The sequence below is a fragment of the Oncorhynchus clarkii genome, chromosome 17, assembly GCF_045791955.1.
Source record: "Oncorhynchus clarkii lewisi isolate Uvic-CL-2024 chromosome 17, UVic_Ocla_1.0, whole genome shotgun sequence".
NCBI classification, from domain to species: domain Eukaryota; kingdom Metazoa; phylum Chordata; class Actinopteri; order Salmoniformes; family Salmonidae; genus Oncorhynchus; species Oncorhynchus clarkii.
This window is the reverse complement of record NC_092163.1, coordinates 26,735,177-26,760,566: the sequence shown is the minus strand read 5'-3', so window position 1 is coordinate 26,760,566 and position 25,390 is coordinate 26,735,177. Positions and strand designations below refer to the sequence as shown.

General features: G+C 41.1%; 1 protein-coding gene across 3 annotated transcripts in view; it reads right to left on the bottom strand.

The window, feature by feature from the left end:
* Positions 1-25,390, bottom strand: part of LOC139370653 (TOX high mobility group box family member 2-like) — a 144,243-nt gene that overhangs the window by 17,396 nt on the left and 101,457 nt on the right. For 2 of the 3 annotated variants that reach the window (XM_071110256.1, XM_071110257.1), the window contains exons 5-6: positions 13,309-13,548; positions 9,885-10,115 (exon numbers count right to left, since the gene is read on the bottom strand). In XM_071110256.1, coding sequence (XP_070966357.1) covers positions 9,885-10,115; positions 13,309-13,548 — 471 coding nt within the window. The remainder of the gene's footprint in view (positions 1-9,884; positions 10,116-13,308; positions 13,549-25,390) is intronic. The other variant, XM_071110258.1, reaches the window with a different exon arrangement.

The window sequence follows — 25,390 nt, the reverse complement described above, 5'->3', positions numbered from 1 at the left end:
ACACACACACTCGTATGCATACACACACACACATCACAAATGCAAACTCGCACTGCAGCCTTCTATAGGTGGAGGAAAATAAGTTCTTGCCCCAAGAAATTATGTTTATCCTCCCATATAATGATATATTTGCATTATTCCATTCTCTCCAGCTATATCATCCTTTCCATTATGGCATGAATGTCAAAATAGAGTGAAAGTGATGGGAGAGGAGGGAGGAGGGGGAGTGAACCCATTTATGGCAGACATGATATTATATCATTCCTCTCTGCTTTGTTTCCACAATTCATATACAAATCTGTAAATATAAACCCAAAAATCTGTAAACATAACTTATTCCTAGAACAAGAAATTAAAAAACAGACTGTGATGATATTTCCAGGTTAAAGGTTGCGACCTTAACGCCTCACCCCTTAAATATTGATAGAGCCAGCGCTGCCTATTTAATGAACCCCAAAGTACTCCCAGCAGCTTTAATTTCAAATTAATTTAACACAGCTAATGATTCGCCCGACGACGGATACTTTTAAATAAATTACCATGCCTAAGGATTCTCTAATTATTCCAAAGTGAGTGGATTCATTAGCAATTGAAGCCGTCAGAGGCTGCAGGTCGGGATGAATTAGAAATAACAAAGCTTCGAGGGAGCATATGCTGCGGTCGTAATCCTGACACGGGGGGGTGTCCCGCAACAATTAGCCGGTAATTGTACCTTAATGAAATGTTCTTGTTTGATAACCAGTTAATTATAGGAGACAATAACTCCCGAACCCCTCCTGACATCGACTGAGCGATTACCCCCCCCCCCCCCCATCCCAACCCAACCCAACCCAAGCAGAAACAACCTGTGTGGGTACGAGGGGTGTCAGGGTTTGAGACAGGTTTAAGTCTAGCCGAGGCATTGATGGGATCACCTATAGCTAGCTGACTGATTCACACAGAGGGAGGGAGGGAGAGAGTGGGGTAGAGGGAGGGAGAGGGAGAGAGAAAGAGAGAGAAGGTGGAAAAGAGAGGGGGAATTGAAGGCGGTAGTGAAGGAGAGGGGAATAGAAGGAGGGGGGAAAGAGAGGGAGATTGAAGGAGGTAGAGCGATCAAGAAATAATACAAGAGAAAGAGAGATAAAAAGAGGGAGATACAGAGAACCGTTTTGTTTGAAAGCTTGTTTTTTTTTTGCCAGAACGACAGTTTCCCTCTCTCTCTTATGACCTTTCACGGAATCACACTTACAACACAACAGACTCAATTAAATAAAGCTAAGTACTACTATCCCCTTTACAACTGTCTTTCCTTTATAGACGTAAAACTGGGGATTGATCTTAATCTAAACCACAAAAAGAAGAACATTTCATTCTGTATTTGGGGGGCGGCTCGAACACATTGTCACCTTGAGGAATAACAAAGGCAAATTCAATGATTGATCTGAGACAACAAAGCAGGGACCCCAGGGGTTTAAATACTCTATGTGAGAAAACAGCTGAAAACAGCTGAATAAAAGAGGCTACGAACATAAAATACATGAAAAAAAACATGCCTCTAATACACTCAAGGACAACTTGGCAAAAATAAATCATGCAGTACAACAGAATTAAACATGAACCGAACTCAAAGAAGTATATAGTTTATGATGTAAATCTGATACTTAATAAGATACAGTGCTGGTATCTTTTCATTTGGATAGGGAATTGCTTGTTTTCTAACACAGGTAATTGGAAACAGAGGGCATTCCTTTGTTTAAAAAAAATGTCTGCGGCAAGAGAATGTGTTGACATTCTAGTTATACTGGCTCTGGAAGGTCAGTGACATTAAAGTACACCTCATCAGTACTGTAGAACTGACATGACAGCCAAACACAAAAAAAAATGGCACTCATCAGTTTGAGAGGGGAGATAAAAAATATTTTTTGGGGGGGAAGACTGAAAATGTCTGTTTTAAGTATAGAAATAAACAGTCTGGAACAGACATAGCTCTCAGTTTCATTTCCAAGGCCCTTCCAATATGGAGGCCTATTTTATTTGATATATTGTTGCTGATGAAAAAGTATTTTGAATAGAATTGATGATGTCATTCAGAGGAAGGTCCTCCTCTGCGCATAATCTAGGTGTAATCTAGGTGTGTAAACATCTACTTTGTATCATGATGTATTGTCATCTTGAGTAGATTTTTGGCCTCGGTAGGCTAAAGAATGTGATTTAACACAAGAGCCCAACCAAATCAAGTACAATTAGATGTAGAACAACATCTCAAATTATAATGCAATGGTGGAGTTGCCCTTTAACAGTCATTTTTACAGATAGTACTCCTGTGAAGGACAACCCCTATTCTATTTAATCTTTGTTTGGAGACAAAAATGACCTCAGAAAAATAATACAGGGTGCTGAACACAACATGTATGGTTGAAAGAGCCAGGACACCAGAGGGTTAAGAACCCAGCAAACAATAACATTTCAGGAACAGATGTCCTTGAGGCGGATTCAAGGACGAGGCAATTGCTAATCTTGTATTCTCAGCATGATCAAATCACCAGGCAACAGATATAAATAAAAGGACAGGAAATGAGGAATTCACATTCAAGGGTGTCAGGAGCGAAATGAAGATTCATGCTGAAGAGGGCCTAGTGAAGGAGGCAAAAATTTACTGCAAATAAAAGCACAACCAGTCTCCAAAGTCCAGCTGTATAAAGTAGGTTTGGGGAAAAACACACTTATGGTGTGAGATACGGTGTGCGGTGGCAAACAGGCTGCACTTCGTCATAGAGACAGGTGCTTTTATTTGACACGCAATAGGCCCCTGCCCGACTGGATGTTCTAAAAAATATGAGTTTTGTCTGGGACCGGCATCATCAGACTGTCTCATTTTCCATTCATTTCAGCAAGTCATTTGTTACTATTGGCCCCTTTGACTTTTTACTCCAGGGTTGGAATGCAAAAATGAAAGCAAAGAAAATGTACAGAGAAGTTTTGTTTGAAAAACTTGACCTTCCTGTAACCCTATGGTTGTGAGTTTAATCAATACAGGGTAGTAGTTTCGCTGTAATTGCACTACACATGCATTGCCATTGTAATCGATCTGTAATAATGACATTGACATTGAGTATGTACTTCATGAACCACCCATTGTTCCATCATACACACCATGCATCACATAAGCATATGGTACATTCTGTGGTGCAATTCATATGGTGCAATATTTCACAGTGAAATTTTATAGAGAAATAACTGAATCCATGGAAACGATACTGCAACAGGACCTATGCATATTCCACAATTCAAAGATAGTTCAAATCAAGCTTTGATTTTGGAGTGAACTATGTACCAATATTTGTGACTACAAATTAGATGTATTTTTTCTTTGACATGTGCCTTTATTCCGCCTACTCCTCTATGGCCGTAACAAAACTAAGATGTGTTTGTTGTGTGTTTACCTATTGTTTTCTGTGATTACTGTGTGAATATGAAATGTTTTTCTTTTGACAGGAGTTTCTGTGGTCCTTCTGTTCTGACAGACGTGTGAGGTTGTGGTGGGAGATAACTGTTTACTTACATTTAACTACATTGTGATTATGGTAAATACGCTGTTGCTTAGTTATACTGTAGGCCTCTATGGCTCTGGCTTGAACAAACCATCTGAAGTTAAGGTTGGCCTTGCCTGTACAGTACCTTTATGTTGTGATGTTTTGTTGGACATTTAGACTTTGTTTGAATGATATGGATATACAGTACCTTCAGAAAGTGTTCATACCATTTGACTTATTCCACATTTTGTTGTGTTACAGCCTGAATTCAACATGTATTACATAGATTGTTTATCTCTCACCCTTCTACACACAATACACTATAAAGATTTAGCCAATTTATTCAAAATTAAATACTGAAATATCTCCTTTACATAAGTAGTCACACCCCTTTGCTATGACACTCCAAATTGAGCTCAGGTGCATCCAATTTCCTTTGATCATCCTTCAGATGTCACTAAACCTTGATTGGAGTCCACCTGTGGCCAATTAATTTTTGAAAGAAACATACCTGTCTATATAAGGCCCCACTGTCGACAGTGCATGTCAGAGCAGAAACTATACCATGAAGTCCAAGGAACTGTCCGTAGATCTCCGAGATAGAATTATGATGAGGATATACAACTATTTGTAGAGTGTTAAAAGTTTCCAAGAGCACATCATTGGGAAATTGAAAAATGATGTACCCACACTCTTCCTAGAGCTGGCCGTGCAACCAAACTAAGCAACTGTGCAAGAAGGACCTTGGTCAGGGAGGTGACCAAGAACCCAATGACCACTTTGACAGAACTACAGAGTTCCTTGGCTGAGATGAGAGAACCTGCCAGAGGGACAACAGTCTCTACAGCACTTCACCAATCTGGGCTTTATGGGAGGGTGGCCAGACGGAAGCCACTCCTGAGAAAAAGGAACATGGCAGCACGCCTGGAATTTGCAAAAAGGCACGTGAAAGATTTAAAGCATAATGCAAAAGATTCTGTGGTCTCATGAGTCAAAAATTCGTTTTTTTTGGCCTTCAAACAAAGTGCTTTGTCCGGAGAAAACCAGGCACAGCTCACCACCCGTCTAACACCATCCCTAACATGAAGCATGATGGCAGCATCATGCTATGGGGATGCTTTTCAGCAGCAGGGATGGGGAGACTGGTAAAGATAGAGGGAACAATGAATGGAGCCAAATATAGGCAAATCGTTGATGAGAACCTTCTTCAGAGTTCACCTTAGACTGGGCAAAAATGTACATTCCAACAGGACAATTACCCCAAGCATACAGCCAATGCAATGCTGGAATGGCTTCAGAACAAGAATGTAAAAGTCCTTGAGTGGCCCAGCCAAAGCCCAGACTTGTATACATGTATATGGAAAGACTTGGAGATTGCTATTCATCACTGCTCCCCATCTAACTTAACAGAGCTTGAGAAAATCTGCAAGGAAGAATGGGAGAAAATCCCCAAATCCAGATGTGCAAAGCTGATACAGACACCCAACACGACTCAAAGCTGTAATCACCGCCAAAGATGCTTCTATGAAGTATTGACTCAGGGGTGTGAATACATACGTACATGAGATATTTCATTTTCAATACATTTGCTAAAATGTCTAACAACATGTTTTCCCTTTGTCATTATGGGGTATTGTGTGCAGATGGATGAGATGAAACAAGACAAAATGTGGAATAAGTCAAGGGGTATGGATACTTTCTGAAGCCACTGTATGTCTGTCAACGTTTTATAGAGATAAAGTTAATTTTATTACATCAAGAATGCTATTATGCTCTAATTTTGGAGCCGCAAAACTTCATCCTACAGTTTTGAAATGTGACTCAATTCAGGATATGTATGTCACGACTTAACAGGAGAGCCGTTTGAACGTAAAAAATGCGAGACGCGTCCATGCACAATGATGTATACAGGTAAGATAGTCTAGCATTAGCTAGCTAACATTATATTTTCAGATACTATTGGCTGGCTGGCTCCCTAGCTGACGTTATTATTCGTTTCCCAGAGCTGTATGCTGTTCTAGTTAACTAACATTGAACATGGTTGGTTAGCTCCCAGCACTGTGGCATTGATGGCACTGTTTATTGTTTAACTAGCTAACGTTGGCTGGCTGGCTCGTTTTTGCCAGCAGTACTGGTTAGGCTGTTTTCATGTTATCGAGAGGTAAACACATCATCGGGCAGAGCGTCAAGTGTGCGCTTCAAGAGCAAAACGAGATGGGTGGGGCTAAAGCTTAGGGTGAGGGTGTGAACGATGCTGAATAGGTGTAGACAAAGAAGAGCTCTTCCCTACTGTAGATAGCAAAACATTCAAAGGCGACTTTCTCAAAAGTGAGTTTACAAGTTGACTTTCAAAGCAAGTCCATGGAGAAGTCCATGGAGAAGAAGTCCATGGAGAACAAGAGCACCTCCTCCCAGCTGCCCACTGCACTGAGGCTAGGTAACACGGTCACCACCGATAAATCCGTGATATTCGAAAACTTCAACAAGCATTTCTCAATGGCTGGCCATGCCTTCCTCCTGGCTACTCCAACCTCGGCCAACAGCTCGGCGCCCCCCCCCCCCCCCCTCGCAACTACTCGCGCACGCCTCCCCAGCTTCTCCTTTACCCAAATCCAGATAGCAGATGTTCTGAAAGAGCTGCAAACCCTGGACCCATACAAATCAGCTGGGCTTGACAATCTGGACCCTCTATTTCTGAAACTGTCCGCCGCCATTGTCGCAACCCCTATTACCAGCCTGTTCAACCTCTCCTTCGTATCATCTGAGATCCCCAAGGATTGGCAAACTACCGCGGTCATCCCCCTCTTCAAAGGGGGAGACACCCTGGACCCAAACTGTTACAGACCTATATCCATCCTGCCCTGCCTATATAAGGTCTTCGAAAGCCAAGTCAACAAACAGATCACTGACCATCTCGAATCCCACCGTACCTTCTCTGCTGTGCAATCCGGATTCCGAGCCGGTCACGGGTGAACCTCAGCCACGCTCAAGGTGCTAAACGATATCATAACCGCCATCGATAAAAGACACTACTGTGCAGCCGTCTTCATCGACCTGGCCAAGGCTTTCGACTCTGTCAATCACCATATTCTTAACGGCAGACTCAGTAGCCTCGGTTTTTCTAATGACTGCCTTGCCTGGTTCACCAACTACTTTGCAGACAGAGTTCAGTGTGTCAAATCGGAGGGCATGTTGTCTGGTCCTCTGGCAGTCTCTAAAGGGGTACCACAAGGTTCAATTCTCGGACTGACTCTTTTCTCTGAAAATATCAATGATGTTGCTCTTGCTGCGGGCGATTCCCTGATCCACCTCTATGCAGACGACACCATTCTGTATACTTCTGGCCCTTCCTTGGACACTGTGCTATCTAACCTCCAAACGAGCTTCAATGCCATACAACACTCCTTCCGTGGCCTCCAACTGCTCTTAAACGCTAGTAAAACCAAATGCATGCTTTTCAACCGTTCGCTGCCTGCACCCGCACGCCCGACTAGCATCACCACCCTGGATGGTTCCGACCTAGAATATGTGGACATCTATAAGTACCTAGGTTTCTGGCTAGACTGCAAACTCTCCTTCCAGACTCATATCAAACATCTCCAATCCAAAATCAAATCTAGAGTCGGCTTTCTATTTCGCAACAAAGCCACCTTCACTCACGCCGCAAAACTTACCCTAGTAAAACTGACTATCCTACTGATCCTCGACTTCGGCGATGTCATCTACAAAATAGCTTCCAATACTCTACTCAGCAAACTGGATGCAGTTTATCACAGTGCCATCTGTTTTGTTACTAAAGCACCTAATACCACCCACCACTGCGACCTGTATGCTCTAGTCGGCCGGCCCTCACTACATGTTCGTCGCCAGACCCACAGGCTCCAGGTCATCTACAAGTCTATTCTATGTAAAGCTCCGCCTTATCTCAGTTCACTGGTCACGATGGCAACACCCACTCGTAGCACGCGCTCCAGCAGGTGTATCTCACTGATCATCCCTAAAGCCAAAACCTCATTTGGCCACCTTTCCTTCCAGTTCTATGCTGCCTGCAACTGGAACGAATTGCAAAAATCTCTGAAGTTGGAGACTTTTATCTCCCTCACCAACTTTAAACATCTGCTATCTGAGCAGCTAACCGATCGCTGCAGCTGTACATAGTCCATCGGTATATAGCCCACCCAATTTACCTACCTCATCCCCATACTATTTTTATTTTATTTACTTTTCTGCTCTTTTGCACACCAGTATCTCTACCTGCACATGTTCATCTGATCATTTATCACTCCAGTGTTAATCTGCTAAATTGTAATTATTCACTCCTATGTCCTATTTATTGCCTACCTCCTAATGCCAATGTATATAGATATTTTTTCCCTACTATGTTATTGACTTGTTTATTGTTTACTCCATGTGTAACTCTGTGTTGTTGTCTGTTCACACTGCTATGCTTTATCTTGGCCAGGTCGCAGTTGCAAATGAGAACTTGTTCTCAACTAGCCTACCTGGTTAAATAAAGGTGAAATAAATATACAGTTGAGTTTACATACACTTAGGTTGGAGTCATTAACACTTGTTTTCAACCACTCCACAAAATTCTTGTTAACAAACTATAGTTTTGGCAAGTCGGTAAGGACATCTACTTTGCATGACACAAGTAATTTTTACAACAATTGTTTACAGACAGATTATTTTACTTATAATTCACTGTATTACAATTCCAGTGGGTCATAAGTTTACATACACTAACTTGACTCTGCCTTTAAACAGCTTGGAAAATTCCAGACAATTATGTCATGACTTTAGAAGCTTCCGTTAGAATAATTGACATATTTTAAGTCAATTGGAGGTGTACCTGTGGATGTATTTAAAGGCCTACCTTCAAACTCAGTGCCTCTTTGCTTGACATCAAAAGAAATCAGCAAGACCTCAGAAAAAAATTGGAGACCTCCACAATTCTGGTTCATCCTTGGGAGCAATTTCCAAACACCTGAAGGTACCACGTTCATCTGTACAAACAATAGCACACAAGTACAAACACCATGGGACCACGCAGCTGTCATAGGAAGGAGACGCGTTCTGTCTCCTGTAGATGAACGTACTTTGGTGCGAAAAGTGCAAATCAATCCCAGAACAACATCAAAGGACCTTGTGAAGATGCTGGAGGAAACAGATACAAAAGCATCTATATCGACATAACCTGAAAGGTCGCACAGCAAGGAAGAATCCACTGCTCCAAAACCATCATAAAAAAGCCAGACTACGGTTTGCAACTGCACATGGGGACAAAGATTGTACTTTTTGGAGAAATGTCCTCCGGTCTGATGAAACAAAAATATAACTGTTTGGCCATAATGACCATCGTTATGTCTGGAGGAAAAAGGGGAGGCTTGCAAGCCGAAGAACACCATCCCAACCGTGAAGCACGGGGGCGGTAGCATCGTGTTGTGGTGGTGCTTTGCTGCAGGAGGGACTGGTGCACTTCACAAAATAGATGGCATCATGAGGCAGGAAAATAATGTGGATATATTGAAGCAACATTTCAAGACATCAGTTAAAGCTTGGTCGCAAATGGGTCTTCCAAATGGACAATGACCACAAGCAAAGTTGTTGCAAAATAGCTTAAGGACAACAAAGTCAAGATATTGGAGTGGCCATCACAAAGCCCTGACCTCAATCATATAGAAAATGTGTGGGCAGAACTGAAAAAGCGTGTGCGAGCAAGGAGGCCTACAAACCTGACTCAGTTACACCAGCTCTGTCCGGAGGAATGGGCCAAAATTCACCCAACTTATTGTGGGAAGCTTGTGGAAGGCTACCCGAAATGTTTGATCCAAGATAAACAATTTAAAGGCAATGCTACCAAATACTAGTTGAGTGTATGTAAACTTCTGAGCCACTGGGAATGTGATGAAAGAAATAGAAGCTGAAATAAATAATTCTCTACTATTATTCTGACATTTCACATTCTTACAATTAAGTGGTGATCCTAACTGACCTAAAACAGGGAATTTTTACTATGATTACATGTCAGGAATTGTGAAAAACAGAGTTTAAATATATTTGGCTAAGGTGTATGTAAACTTCTGACTTCAACTGTACCATTTTGTAGCTCAGAGTCTCTACTTTTATATAATGTAAAAAACACAATTTCAAATTTTGCTACATTAGACTGAATCCAGGTTGTATAATTGTTTGTGTGTTATTAGCTTAAGCAGACAGTGTTTGTCTAGTGTTGTGACATAGATGAAGATCATATCAAATTTTATGACCAATTCATGCATAAATCCCGGTAATTCCAAAGGGTTCACATACTTTTTCTTGCCACTGTATGTTGGTGTGTGTGTATACCCATGTATTTATTGGTATGTGTACCTGTTTTGCCTCCTCCCCCAGGCTATCCCACATGGAGGCCACTATCTTGGACACGTCCCCGAAGGTGGCGTTGGGGTTGGAGCCCTTAATGGCCGCCTGGGTGTCCCTGAAGAAGAGGGCGTAGGCTGACACAGGCTTGTTCGGCTCGTTGGGGTCCTTTTTCTTCTTCTTCTTCTGCGGTTTGGGCTTGGGCTTCATCATCTCCGAGGATGGCCGCTTCTCGCCCGTGATCTGGAAGACGATCAAAAAAACGACAACAGGGTTCTACTTTATTAATTTGTCCCTCATGTCTTTCTAACATTGTTCGGAGATTGAACTTTGTAGTTCCTTACAATAAGACAATCGCTCACTCAAAGAGAATGTATTACACACAAGAAATGCAGTAAACTTCAACTGTTCCCTTTTGATAGGAGTTGTAGGCTATCAGACTTGGTATGATGCCAATTGTTTCCGCCATTTTATATATACACTTCTTTACTACATGAGAAGATCAACAGCACACAGTGACTAGATGCTTTCCACTCCTCTACTTCACGTTCCAGTGCACAGGCTCCTTAGATTGGTAAAGTTTCACTGCCTCTCATAGACCAATGGACATAGTCAGTGTGCCAACTCATCCATGTCGATGCCCACCAGACAGCTAAAACAAGTTTGCATCCCCACCATCAAGAGATATGAGTTGCCAGTCAAGTGTAAGAATAGCGCCCTTGTTGCAAGTATGACTTACTAGGGTAATAGACAATAATGTTTATTTAGCGAAAAACAAAATAAAACTCAGTTTGACTTTAATGAAAGTGTGCATTTTTGCGATGAGCGTTTTCGATGACAGCTTAATTGAATCAATCCCTAGTTATTGAGACATCCACAGTCAAATCAAAATGAAAACAACAAATAGTTGCAGTGCATCATTTATTTTCATTTAGAATTCTCATAAACATTCAATGTAACCATTTAAACCTGTTAACATCAATCAAACAACTTTGGGGCCTCCTGAGTGGCACTGCATCGCAGTGCTTGAGGTGTCACTACAGATCCCGGGTTCGATCCCGTTGTGTCGCAGCCGGCCGCAAACGGGACACCCATGAGGAGGCAAACAATTGGCCCAGCGTCGTCCGGGTTAGGGGAGGGTTTGGCCGGCAGGGATGTCCTTGTCCCATCATGCTCTAGCGACTCCTGTGGCAGGCTGGGCGCATGCATGCTGACACAGTCGCCAGTTGCACAGTGTTTCCTCCGACATATTGGTGCGGCTGGCTCCCGGGTTAAGTGAGCAGTGTGTCAAGAAGCAGTGCGGCTTGGCAGGGTCGTGTTTCTGAAGACACATGGCTCTCGACCTGCGACTCTCCCGAGTCCGTACGGGAGTTGCAGCGATGGGAGAAGACTGTAATTATCAATTGGATATCACGAAAAACGGGTAAAAAGTACCAAAAAAATACACAATAAAAACACAACTTTGTTCAAATACATGTATTTAAAGTATGATACTATTAATACTCTCTTCTTTTGAATTGTACTCCATGAACAGAAACTGAGTCAGAATCATATGTCTGGTCTTATCTAATTTACCATTATCTATTCCGATTGAAGCTGCTTTGTCAGCAATACATTGTTTAAATTGTCAAACATTATTTATCAAAACAACACAAATGCAACATTTCTTCCAGGACTAAGTAAAACTGTACATTCCTCACATAGTTTCATTAAGATAATAGATTCCAACTTTTGTGCAATGGAGCAAAAACTATTCCAAATCACATCTGTTTGTACGAGCTTTGATGTGGATGTTGAATAAATTGGAGGGAGGCAAATGGAATTACATTCTGATAGGGGAGAGATAGTAATAGTTTTTTATTCATACATGGACAGTCATGCACAGCAGGGACTTGTATGGTGGAGAAAGTGTTGTTTTTCAGAACATTTGCTACTTTAACCGTGCGCTTACAGATGCTGATAAATGTGCAACAAGACGATAGAAACCCCCATATTCAATTATACATATTCATGTTCCTCTTTACCAATCCCCCAGGTAAAGGAAAAACAAATCCAGTGAGAGCCCTGATTGGTGAGTCATTTCTATATGCTTTGTTGCATGGATTTACATAAATTAAACGAATGCCACTTTAATGAGTGTGTATTCCTGTTTCCTTGTTTCAAATGAAAGAGTTGTGCTTTTCCAATAGAGGAATTGAGGCACACGTATTCTCCCTCAAGCTTTCCTGTCCTTTTCAACACGTTTACCCCACAACGGAGAAACACATCTATTGATAGGTGTGTAGAGCCCTGGATGACAATGATATACAGTATTGAAGACTGCTGCTTCTAGTGATGTTGTTTGGTCATCACTATGTTGTCTCAAGTTCTGTCTACGACATCTTATAGAGACGGCTTATATACGAAGACATCCAAATGCATTACTGTCGCCATTGCTGCAATATAATTAACTGAACACAGCTTCTGTAAATTAGGGCCTATCGAACAACAATAATACAAGATATGGAAACATTCATAAAGAATCAACAAGGGAATCTGACATTTGTTTCACAATTGTTTGAGGGGAAAACAACATAACTGTAAATGGTGTGAGAAGTTCTTTGTTTCCTTTCTTGACGTGACAATTAACAATATGCTAATTAAATTAATGAGATGACATGGTGATAATGGATTCTTAGCAAATCCCACATTACATGAACATTTCAAATGAAATAATTTAGACAGCAAGCAACAAAGGGAAAATAAAAAGGTGCATAGCTTTAAAGCTGCAATATGTAACTTTTGGGGGGACGTGACCAAATTCACATAGAAATGTGAGTTTTAGATCTGCCATTCTCACGTCTAAGAAGAAGTAGATCTGTTCAATGTGCTATATTTCTATGCTTCCCATTGTTAAGTTTTGTTTTTATGTCATTTAAGTTTTCTTTTTTTGGTACACCTGCTTCAAACAACTGAAAATACAATAATATATGCTTATTTTTTTCACATGAACTTAAATTAGGCTAACTATTATAATTTTAGCAACCAGGAAATGGCAGAGCAATTTCTGCAGAATGCATCTTTAAATTTGAAACAGGATTCGAAGCCAATCTAAAAAATACAAGATAGTCTATTATTGGCAAGTCCTAAGAAGGCAAACAAGCAAATGAAACAAAGCAATCACCAATACCTATGAGATTGGAAATGTGTATGCTTGCATCGAGACACTACTGTGCTTAAAACCTCACAGAGTAGCTTGTTGCATAATTGCCATACATTCACTGTCATACTGCCATACATACTGTACACACATTACACAACGTAAGTCACGTTGATAAAAAATTACATGTAAAAAATAAAATGTTCATTCCATCTGGCAACACCCAACAGGACCAACCCAAACACCCTAACTGTCCCTAAGTTCAGCGAAATCAAAGAAGCATTGCCACATCAGTACCTTATGGTGGGAATCGATCTCCTCTTCCTGTGTAGAGCTCGAGGGAGAGGGTGTGGCTGATTTACTTCCGGGAGGTGAGGGAGAACCATGGGTAAGTGCACTCCGGCCAACCTGAGAGTTCAGTTGGGACATTGCGCTCATGGGGTGGTGGGACAGTATCCTAGGTGACCTGTTTATCAGATGGGGGTTGTGAAGGCTGAGGTCATAATGTGAGCCGTCGTGGCGAGTCATCTCCTGGATCTGGGTGAGAGAAGAAGACCAGCTTTACTACTTAACTTTACCAATTGTACATTCCCAATTTGCCCAAAAACTTGACGTCTTCGTTAATGAAGGCAAACGGTTGGTAGGATGTCAAAGAAAGGAAGTGTGCCCTTCCGGGTTCACTGGTCCCACTGTTCTACTTAGGACTGGTCGGAAGCAAACTTATCTTCATTCTCCTCGGTCACGACTGAAATACACACCATGCGTTCGTCCAATAACTTGGCACTATTCGGGCCATTTTTATCTGATTGAGCTTTGAGGCACAATTTGATGTGTTGAATTTCAATTGCAGTCCTCCAGTGCAAATGACCTTGAACAACATATAATTCATCACACCAACATTATTCAAAGACTGTATCTGTCCCTTTATCTTACTTGTGAATTCATGAAACTGTTTTTCTTTTATGGAGATCTGCACTGCCACCCGTGGACTTGTGTCAACACCCTCTGATGTCCCTGCCTGGAATTTACAATCCAAACCAATAGAATCCAAACCAACTGAACCACTTGACTTTCAAAGCGAGGTGGGAGATGTCTTGCTGCCGTAGAGCATCATTAGGGCAACATTTACTAGATTGTTCACTAAGTACCAGGATGGTTCAGACTGAAAGCTATGCTTATGGAATAATAGCCTATGGACTAAAATGACTGTGGTTGGTCATCCAACGAGAAAAAAAGCTGTGGGCCAAGTTCATTGTTGGAAGTTAACGCATTAAAGGAGGATACACGCTTTCAACTGATTAAAGAGACAGTTCTCATAACCCCTTCTTAAAGTAACACTCTTAGTAGTCTAACAGATCTTCTAAAATAACAACATCAAAAGTATTAAAAAAAAAAACTCTATCAGGACATAGAAGAGCCAAAGCAGGCCTTAATGCAAGCATAACTGAGGAATGTTTGGTAATTTACAGATCAGAAAGTGATGAACTAGCATTTATTAGCGCTGTTAAACATTCATGAGCTAAATAATACATTACACATTAGCGCTGTGCTAAAAAGATAACATTACTGGAGCCCTAGCATTATGAGATCCTGACAAACACAAGTAGAGTCTCTGAGATGATGGCTCTGCAGCTCTGTAATCATAATTGGCCCCAGTAGGTTGCTAAGAATAAAATGTACTGGTAATGTAATGTTGTAGAGAACTCTGGGCTGCTTTGAAAAACTGAAGAATATTTACAGGACATTAGATTTATTTTTTTGACTCGGCAGCTGCTAACAAAAGGCTGCCTGAACAAAGACATTCCCTTTGCATTTAAAATAACCATGCTCTAACCTCCCCCACCCAAAACAGAACCTCCCAACCTCAAATCATAATTTAAAACACCATCACTCCACTTCTCAAACATGGTGAAATAGCTTTAGCCAAAAAAAAAAAAAAAATCCATTATTTTTCCATTTTCGGCGGAGCTGCTCTTTAAGGGTCTTCACAAATCAAGAAGCATTGAAAAACCAATTAATCAAACACGAATGGCCTATCATGGCTACAGCAGACCTATTTCCATAGCAACAGCCTCTGGGTGAAATCGTCACCCTTTTAATCTGAGCAAACTATGTTTCATATAAACATTAAAAAAGGGACAAGCAAAGCAGAAGAGTAGCAGTGTGGCAAGGTAGAGGGGTTCTCAGTAGTTCCAATTGGGATATATCTGTTTTTATAGAACAGTGGAGGAGTTATTGGGACAAAAGGAATTACCCATCTAATCCATATTGTTAAAGGAGGAAGGGGGAGAGGGTCTATAGCGGACTCCTATCAATCATGTTCGTTTCTCTTTCAACCGAAACGTGAATAATTCATAATATTTGTTTAGAATCAAGTATAGATACATTCTGCCACTATTCATATTCTAAATCATGCTTCATAGCATTAGCTTCAATTGTTGTTCCTTTTTCATTAAAGCTAAGTGCTCAAATGTAAAATATGGGGCACAATATCCAGATAGCAATATTAAAATACATACATACAATACAATCTTATAAACTAATCCCCTGTTTTGACTAGTTGATCAATCAAATGGAAAGCAAGACATGTCAGGAGGTTTGTACTGTGAATATATTCTACATATCTACAGTGCCTTGCAAAAGTATTCACCCCCCTTGGAGTTTTTCCTATTTTGATGCATTTACAACCTGTAATTTCAATGGATTTTTATTTGGATTTCATGTACTGGACATACACAAAATAGTCTTTTTTTTGTTAAGAGTAAAAGTGGTATGTGTATATGTATTCAGCCCTTTTGCTATGAAGCCCCTAAATAGGATCTGGTGCAACCCATTACTTTCAAATGTCACGTAATTAGTTAAATAAAGTCCACCGGTGGGGCATTCTAAGTGTCACATGATCTCAGTATATATACACCTATTCTGAAAGGCCCCAGAGTCTGCAACACCACTAAGCAAGGAGTACCACCAAGCAAGCGGCACTATGAAGACCAATGAGCTCTCCAAACAGGTCAGGGACAAAGTTGTGGAGAAGTACAGATCAGGGTTGGGTTATAAAAACATATCTGAAACGTTGAACATCCCCCAGAGCAAGATTAAATCCACTATTTAAAAATGGAAAGAATATGACACCACAACAAACATGCCAAGAGAGGGCAACCCACCAAAGCTCAAGGACCAGGGAAGGAGGGCATTAATCAGAGAGGCAACAAAGAGACCAAAGATAACCCTGAAGGAGCTGCAAAGCTCCACAGCGGAGATTGGAGTATCTGTCCATAGGACCACTTTAAGTCGCTTTACGGAAGAGTAGCAAACATGTTTGGTGTTCGCCAAAGGGCATGTGGGAGACTCCCCAAACATATGGAAAAAGGTACTCTGGTCAGATGATACTAAAATTGAGCTTATTGGCCATCAAGGAAAATGCTATGTCTGGCGCAAACCCAACACCTCTCATCACCCCGAGGATACCATCCCCACAGTGCAGCATGGTGGTGGCAACACCATGCTGTGGGGATGTTTTTCATCGGCAGGGACTGGGAAACTGGTCAGAATTGAAGGAATGATGGATAGCTCTAAATACAGGGAAATTCTTGAGGGAAACCTGTTTCAGTCTTCCAGAGATTTGAGACTGGGACGGAGGTTTACCCTCCAGCAGGACAATGACCCTAAGCATACTGCTAAAGCAACACTTGAGTGGTTTAAATGGAAACATTTAAATGTCTTGGAATGGCCTAGTCAAAGCCCAGGCCTCAATCCAATTGAGAATCTGTTGTATGACTTAAAGATTGCTGTACACCAGCAGAACCCATCCAACTTGAAGGAGCTGGAGCAGTTTTGCCTTGAAGAAAATCCCAGTGGTTAGATGTGCCAAGCTTATAGAGACATACTCCAAGAGACTTGCAGCTGTAATTGCTGCAAAAGGTGGCTCTACAAAGTATTGACTTTATGCACGCTCAAGTTTTCAGTTTTTTGTCTTATTTCTTGTTTGTTTCACAATAAAAAATATTTTCAAAGTGGTAGGCATGTTGTGTAAATCAAATGATACAAACGCCCCAAAAATCTATTTTCATTCCAGGGTGTAAGGCAAACAAAATAGGAAAAATGCCAAGGGGGGTGAATACTTTCGCAAGCCACTGTAGACTTAAAATTGCTCATTACCAAAACATAATCTCTTCTTTTCATATATTGCAAATAAATAGTTTTCACCCTGTGAGAAATTAGTTAAATGAATGTACAAAGGTTAATTGACTAGACCTTGCACTGCGTTCGGATAAAATGTGAGCAAATATACTCCATCTATTCAACAGTGCAATCTCAAAAACCACACCAACAGAAGAAAATATAAATTATGCGAGCAAAGGTATACTGGCAAGTAAACAGCAGAAGCATTGTGCCCAATGAAGCTGATAGATTTCATTTATTTGTAGGATACTATTTCAAGGTTTTTTCTTTCTTTCTTTCTTTTTACTATTTTCTATATTGTAGAATAATAGTGAAGACCTCAAACCTATGAAATAACACATGGAATCATGTAGTAACCAAATAAAAAGTGTTAAACAAATTAAATATATTTTAGATGTTAGTAGCCACCCTTTCCCTTGATGACAGCTTTGCACACTCTGGCATTCTCTCATCCAGCTTCATGAGGAATCCTTTTCCAACAGTTTGAAGGAGTTCCCACATATGCTGAGCACTTGTTGGCTGCTTTTCCTTCACTCTGCGGTTCAACTCATCCCAAACCATCTCAATTGGGTTGAGGTTGGGTGATTGTGGAGGGCAGGTCCTCTGATGCAGCACTACATCACTCTCCTTCTTGGTCAAATAGCCCTTATACACATGTTAATTGAAATGCATTCCAGATGACTACCTCATGAAGCTGGTTGAGAGAATGCCAAGAGTGTGCAAAGTTGTCATCAAGGCAAAGGGTGTCTACTTTGAAGAATCTCAAATTTAAAATATATTTTGATTTGATTAACACTTTTTTTGTTTCCAGATGATTCCATGTGTGTTATTTCATAATTTTGATGTCTTCACTATTATTCTACAATGAAAAATAGTAAAAAATAACGAAAAACCCTTGAATGAGTAGGTGTGTCCAAACTTTTGACTGGCACTGTAGTTTAATTTACACGTTATAAATCCATTAAGGTCGAGTACATGATGCCTCTAGTAACTAGTTTTACCTCTACAACAAAAATGCATAAGGCAAGCAAATAATACATGAATACAAAACACTCAAACTACATGTAGAAACCCTATTCTTGCAAATCATCACGATTCCAAGTCACATAATCACACTTCCAACAGTTGTCGATCCAAATCGTTATCCTAAAGGGCCTTTTATTATGTTTTGGAGTGCTTTCTGTTCACCCTTTCACCTCGAGAGAGAATCAGAGAGAGTGAGAAGGTATCACGTTGCACCATCAGTCACCCTAAGCTAAATAAAGCAGGTGGGTGACGGCTGTACAAACATTATGAAAGAATCTCACAAAGGTTGCCGGTTGCCATAGGTACAGTATGCTAATTCATAAACGGTGTCATCTCTGGACGTGGGGGGAAGTGCTGTCTGGGTAACAGGCTTTATTTGGCCATTACTGTCTGGCTCGATCCCTCCCAGAACAGGCAGACAGACAACATGTTCTTTATTCTAATAGAGCAATGATGATGCAACTGGCGATTATGTAATAAATTAAATTGCAATTCGGCTGCTTCTCCATTGTCGAAGGGTTGACTTTTCTGAGAATATCACTTTATTGTTTGACGCTTCTGGGTTTAGAAGTCACACATTAACATGTAGCGGACAAGAGTTGGTTATGGTCACGTGATGTGGTAGCTCCACCTACGATCTTCAAAACCAGTTTCTGCTCTTGGACCAAGTGGGAATTTCCTCTTGGTGTAATGGTCTAAGACGCTGGTCGCCCCGCCCCCATTGTGGGAGATCCGGGTTCATATCCTGTGTGTTACTTTTTCACCCTACGTGGTGCGGTCTCTCATGGGGGAGGAGGTCAAAGGAGGGTGAATGTGGCGGACATGAACGAGTCATGTGACGAGGTAGCTCCGCCTGCGAACTTCAAAACCAGAATCTGCCCTCGGACCAAGAAGAAATCTCCTCTTGGTCTGATGGTCTAAGACATCGGTTGCTTCCAGGGGGAGAGGTTGGGTTCATGCCTGGCATGACACACACACAATTGGCTTGGTGACAGTTTGATATTGCAATTTCAAAGTCCAGAATGACCTCCCAGCCGACCCTAACCGTGATGCAAAGGCAGGATGAAACTTTGGGGGCAAATCTGTTCCCCTCTCTCCACTGTAGTTGTGTTTGTATTCACATCTTGTATATCATAGTCAAATGGGAGTCAAATAACAAAGGCCTTCCAATTATGCGCAACACATTGTGTGCAAGCTGGTATATCAGAAAGCTATTGTTCTTCTGATCGTCTGACCTTACCTTTGAAATGGTTTCATCGCAGCTCGGATTGCCTGCACCATTTGATTTAGCTAAGGGATTAAACCAGCAACTGCAATGCCACAGTGAAGTGGACTAGAAAAGCTAGAGTTTCACAGAGAAAGAGAGCTAGACAGTATGGAGTGGACACCTCTAACATTTGTCCTAAACATGATTTCATATCGTTCAACTCAACTTCATATCACTTCTTATCTGTAGTTTTATTTAGGACCCAATGACTAGAGAGCTAGAGCTACACAAAGACGGAGAGCTACAGATGAGATTTGAAGTTATATACACGTTTTTCAATCACTCCACAAATTTCTTGTTAACAAACTATAGTTTTGGCAAGTCGGATAGACAAGTCATTTTTCCAACAATTGTTTACAGACAGATTATTTTACTTATAATTCACTGTATCACAATTCCAGTGGGTCAGACGTTTACATACACTAAGTTGACTGAGCCTTTAAACAGCTTGGAAAATTCCAGAAAATGATATTATGGCTTTAGAAGCTTCTGATAGGCTGATTGACATCCTTTGAGTCAATTGGAGGTGTACCTGTGGATGTATTTCAATGCCTACGTTCAAACTCAGTGCCTCTTTGCTTGACATCATGGGAAAATCAAAAGAAATCAGCCAATCAGACCTCCACAAGTCTGGTTCATCCTTGGGAGCAATTTCCAAACGGCTGAAGGTATCACGTTCATCTGTACAAACAATAGTACGCAAGTACAAACACCATGGGACCACGCAGCCATCGTACCACTCAGGAAGGAGACGCGTTCTGTCTCCTAGAGATGAACGTACTTTGATGAGAAAAGTGCAAATCAATCCCAGAACTACGGCACAAGGACCTTGTGAAAATGCTGGAGGAAACAGGTACAAAAGTATTTATATCCACAGTAAAACAAGTCTTATATCGACATAACCTGAAAGGCCGCTCAGCAAGGAAGAAGCCACTGCTCAAAAACCGCCATAAAAAAGCCAGACTACGGTTTGCAACTGCACAGAGATCGTACTTTTTGGAGAAATGTCCTCTGGTCTGATGAAACAAAAATAGAACTGTTTGGCCATAATGACCATCATTATGTCTGGAGGAAAAAGGGAGAGGCTATCAAGCCGAAGAACATCATCCCAACCGTGAAGCATGGGGGTGGCAGCATCATGTTGTGGGGGTGATTTGCTGCAGGAGGGACTGGTGCACTTCACAAAATAGAGGGCATCATGAGCAGGAAAATAATGTGGATATATTGAAGCAACATCTCAAGACATCAGTCAGGAAGTTAAAGCTTGGTCGCAAATGGGTCTTCCAAATGGACAATCACCACAAGCATGCTTCCAAAGTTGTGGCAAAATGTCTTAAGGACAACAAAGTCAAGGTATTTGAGTGGCCATCACAAAGCCCTGACCTCAGTCATATAGAAATCTTATGGGCAGAAATGAAAAAGCGTGTGCGAGCAAGGAGGCCTACAAACCTGACTCAGTTACACCAGCTCTGTCAGGAGGAATGGGCCAAAATTCACCCAACTTATTGTGGGAAGCTTGTGGAAGGCTACCCAAAATGTTTTACCCAAGTTAAACAATTGAAAGGCAATGCTACCAAATACTAATTGACTGTATGTAAACTTCTGACCCACTTGGAATGTGATGAAAGAAATAAAAGCTGAAATAAATAATTATCTCTACTATTATTCTGACATTTCACATTCTTAAAATAAAGTGGTGATCCTAACTGACCTAAAACAGGGAATTTTTACTAGGATTAAATGTCAGGAATTGTGAATAACTGAGTTTAAATGTATTTGGCTTAGGTGTATGTAAACTTCCGACTTCAACTGTACACACTATTGAGCGAATACTTCTACTTTTGTACTTTCATATTATGATTTCATATCATGATTTCATATCATTATAATGTTACCACTTCATATCAACTGCTTTATTTAGGTCCCAATGCAATACAAGGTTTCATGGCTCTAGCTCCGTAATATAGCAACATTCACCCAACCACCACTATGCATGGGCTTTTTGCTTACTGTAGTATTGCATTGGAATTGTAGTATGCATCACCATACATAGCATTGTCATGTAGATTGACAAAGAGCGAGAACCATATGGAAGATGGTTTCAATGGCTCACTTTGGCTGATGAGAGTATTTTCATATAATGTACTTACACACTGTAACAGCGTTTGTTTGCCGTACTTTTGAGCTAAAGCCTTTGTGATAGAATACGAACAATGATTTAGGATCAAAATGACCCAAGATCGACATTATTGCTGTAACAAGGGGATAGATAAAACAAGGGCAAAATCTGACAAATATTGGGACGTAATTGTATATTATAATATCCTTTAGAAATATTTATCAATCAGCCTTAAAAAGGGATGGAATTAATAAAATACATATTATATTATAATTAGCATAATCTACTTTGAGGTTTTGTGTCTACCTCCATTTTCTCTGAGGACCAAGCAATCAAGAATCTAGATGCAAGGTATTATTCAAAATGGGTGTCCAGAAGTTTTCAGGTCAATACATCAAAAAAACAATGTTTGCTTTGTGAAACAAAAACCAGTCTTCACACATTAAAATCACACAAGCTTCACCGCCGCACACTGCCCACTCAGCTTTTGATTGAATAGTGCCCGTACTTGCCTGCTTAGCGCTCCTATCCCTGGCAGTGCTGGGAGAAACCCAGGTTTACTAAGCCTTCCTCCTTCAACCCCCCAATTCACACCTTCCCTGATTGGAGCCATCTTGTTTGAGAGTGATGGCTCACTCACACAGGTTCACAGTTGCTATTGTAAAATCATTGAGCGTTTAATTGAAACAAATTACTATAATAATATAACATTATCCTTGCAGGCGCCCAGCCGTGACAGCTTTAATTAGGGCTGTGTTCGAGACTGATCCTTCAAAAGCAACGGTAAACATGCCTTAGGTAATAGGGGAGCCAATCAGCTAGCTAGCTACCGGGCCCTCATACTGCCTACTGCCCGGTCCTCATACTGCCTACTGCCCGGCCCTCATACTGCCTACTGCCCGGCCGTCATGTTCCCTTGGGAGACCCAGGTTCTAATCCCGACAGTTTCAAAAGCACACATGTGAGACTTATATCATGTTAAATGTTGGGAAACCAACATGTCTGAGTCATGTGAAAAGTCCATGTAAAACTTCATGCCTGAAAACCACGTGTCTGTTTATCCCACGTCACATTTATCACGTGATTTACTCATGTGAATTTTTTTTATTTGAAATGTCACACGTGTCCGAAAACCACGTGAGTGACTAGTGCAAATTTCACATGTAAACATTTACAATAACCTGTGTTCTTTTCACGTGGGTTTTTCTTCATTTGGTTTTCAAGGGAGGGATGCAAAGTAATAAGCTAGGCAGAAGATGCGTTGGATGCTGCTCGCAAAGGAAAAGACAGGATTGGCTTGTGATAATGAAAGTAATTAAAGTATTCCAGGTATTGGATACAGGGTATCCTGTATATTTAGGAGATGAAGCGGATAATTCCCAAAGTGGGTTATCATCATTCTACACAGCGAGGAAAATTCTGTTTATTTCTATGGTAGTTCTTTGTCAATTAATTCATAATTGGCTGTACATTTGGATATAATTCACCCCATTACATGGCCTAGGTCACTTGCACTTGCTAAGCAACAACTGAACAAGCAACTTCTTTCTGATCACTCTAACTTGATCCTAATCAAAGATGACAAGAACAAAAAAATATATACAAATCTCTTGAACATACTGTACTTCCTTCACTTCCTTTGGCTGAGAAACGGCAAACGCTCCTCAAATGAGCCGTATCAAAAAGTAATTACACATAGCTGTAATGTCTCACGGCGACATTGCAAAGAAAGCACAGTTACGCAAAGTTCAGTTCCAATGTGTCCAAACATTCCAAGTGTCCCTTTTTTTCATTCTGTCAATGTACACGCCAGAGTGGCAAGGTTCTCGAGAGACTTTAAAGACCACGTGGTTGTTTTTTCTGTCAGGAGCTGTACAGTGTACACTAACCTGGCACTCAATATGGAGGCATGGAATTAGCCTCGAGTTGAGCAAGTATGTTTCTCTCATCAGCACAGATTTAAACACACCTGATCCATACTATAGTAGGACTGTAAGCCACTAAGTCTCTCTTTGAAGATATGCTGAGACAGAGTCACTAATAAGGCAATGATGGGTGCAAGCACATTTCCCAAAGCTTGGCTGCACTACAACAGTAATGTGCCAGTGCCATTGAACAGAACAGGAACAAATTGGAGTGCTTCGGGTACCATGAAACAGAGGGTTGCTATCCTATCACATATGACTGAATAGTGACTACTAACCACCAACCATTTTTTCAAAATGGAGACTTGAAAATTCTGATGTGCAGATGTGAAATGTCGTAGTGTCCCCTTCGGCGTTATCCTCCGTGTTCCTCATTTCATGTAATGTCAGCGGCCCCCTTTTCTCTTCCCCTTCCCCCCTTTTCTATCTCTCTCAAAGCACCTCATCACACAACTGTCTCCCACCTTCACAAAGGGAGAGTATCTGAGCAAACGTCTCGTCTGACATATTTGAGACGATTGTGAGGAGCTGTGGGGACCCACGGTACCGACAGTAAGACAGAGCATGCCTCCCAAATGGCACCATATTCCCTACTAAATGCACTAGTGCCATAGGGCTCTGGTCAAAAGTAGTGCACTATGTAAGGAATAGGGTGCCATTTGGGACACAACCTATGAGTCGCTCTGCTTCTTCTAATGAGAGCACAGTCAAATATGTCTCCCATTCCCTTCCTCACCTCGTACTCGCACACAGTATGCGCACACACACACGCATACATACACACGCATGGGCACGTAAGGTTCTCACACTGCGGGGAGTCTCGGCAACAATTAAGTTAACCAGGAGGTGATTTGCGAGAGTGTTAACTCCTCACACACACTGTCTTCACATGTTCTTGACAGGGGCCTTCTTCACCTACTGCACATGTGGAACTCCAAAGAGCATACTGCAGAAATAACATACAAATGAGTAGCTGACATACAGTATGTCTGAATACCATAATGGCATAATACAGTCGAGGGGAATCATTTGAATAGGCTAATCTTACAGTGCAATGTCAAGAGTATAGCTGAGAGAGCGCCAGCATTTTGGATCGGCCCATTATTACAGTTGCACATCCTATTAGTCAAAGTACTGTATACTGGAGAGGACAATAGTCAGTGGGGGAAGCTGCGATCATATGGGATCTTCTCCAATAGCCAACAGGGCCGAATATTCCTCCAAGTAGGATGGCGAAGATATGGCACCGAGCAATATGGACACGATTTCATGCAATGATAAGCTGCAGTAGGGGCCTGTGGCTAAATGTAATATGAAATATGAAATCCTTTATCTATGTAACTGCATCACAGGACTGCGTCCATCATCTGCTGCAGCTGAGTCTTGTTTGGTGACCTCTTTGGCCACGTCTCAAATGGCACCCTATTCCCTATTTAGTGCACTACTTTTGACCAGGGCCCACAGTGCTCTGGTTCCAAAGTAGTGCACTAAATAGGGAATATTTGGGATGTAATGATTATTTTTTTTCACACAATGAGTCTTCAATACCTCTCATATCGGCAACTTGAGTGATGAGCATAAACATGATGATATGTAAACACAATATCTATCTGTACTTAGAAATGGAAAGCTTTCAATTAGTTTATTTGTTTCCACTTCCACTCTGCTGCAATGACCTCTAACCATGCTGATATGATACAGTGGAGTGAGTGGGCTGTAGGCACTCAGACAACAGACGGAGTGGTAAACAATGAAGTCAACCAATGGAAATGTAATTGATATTAACCTATTAAAAGATACACTATGCAGAAATCACTTGGCCATTTCCTGGTTGCTAAAATTCTAATAGTTTGCTTAATT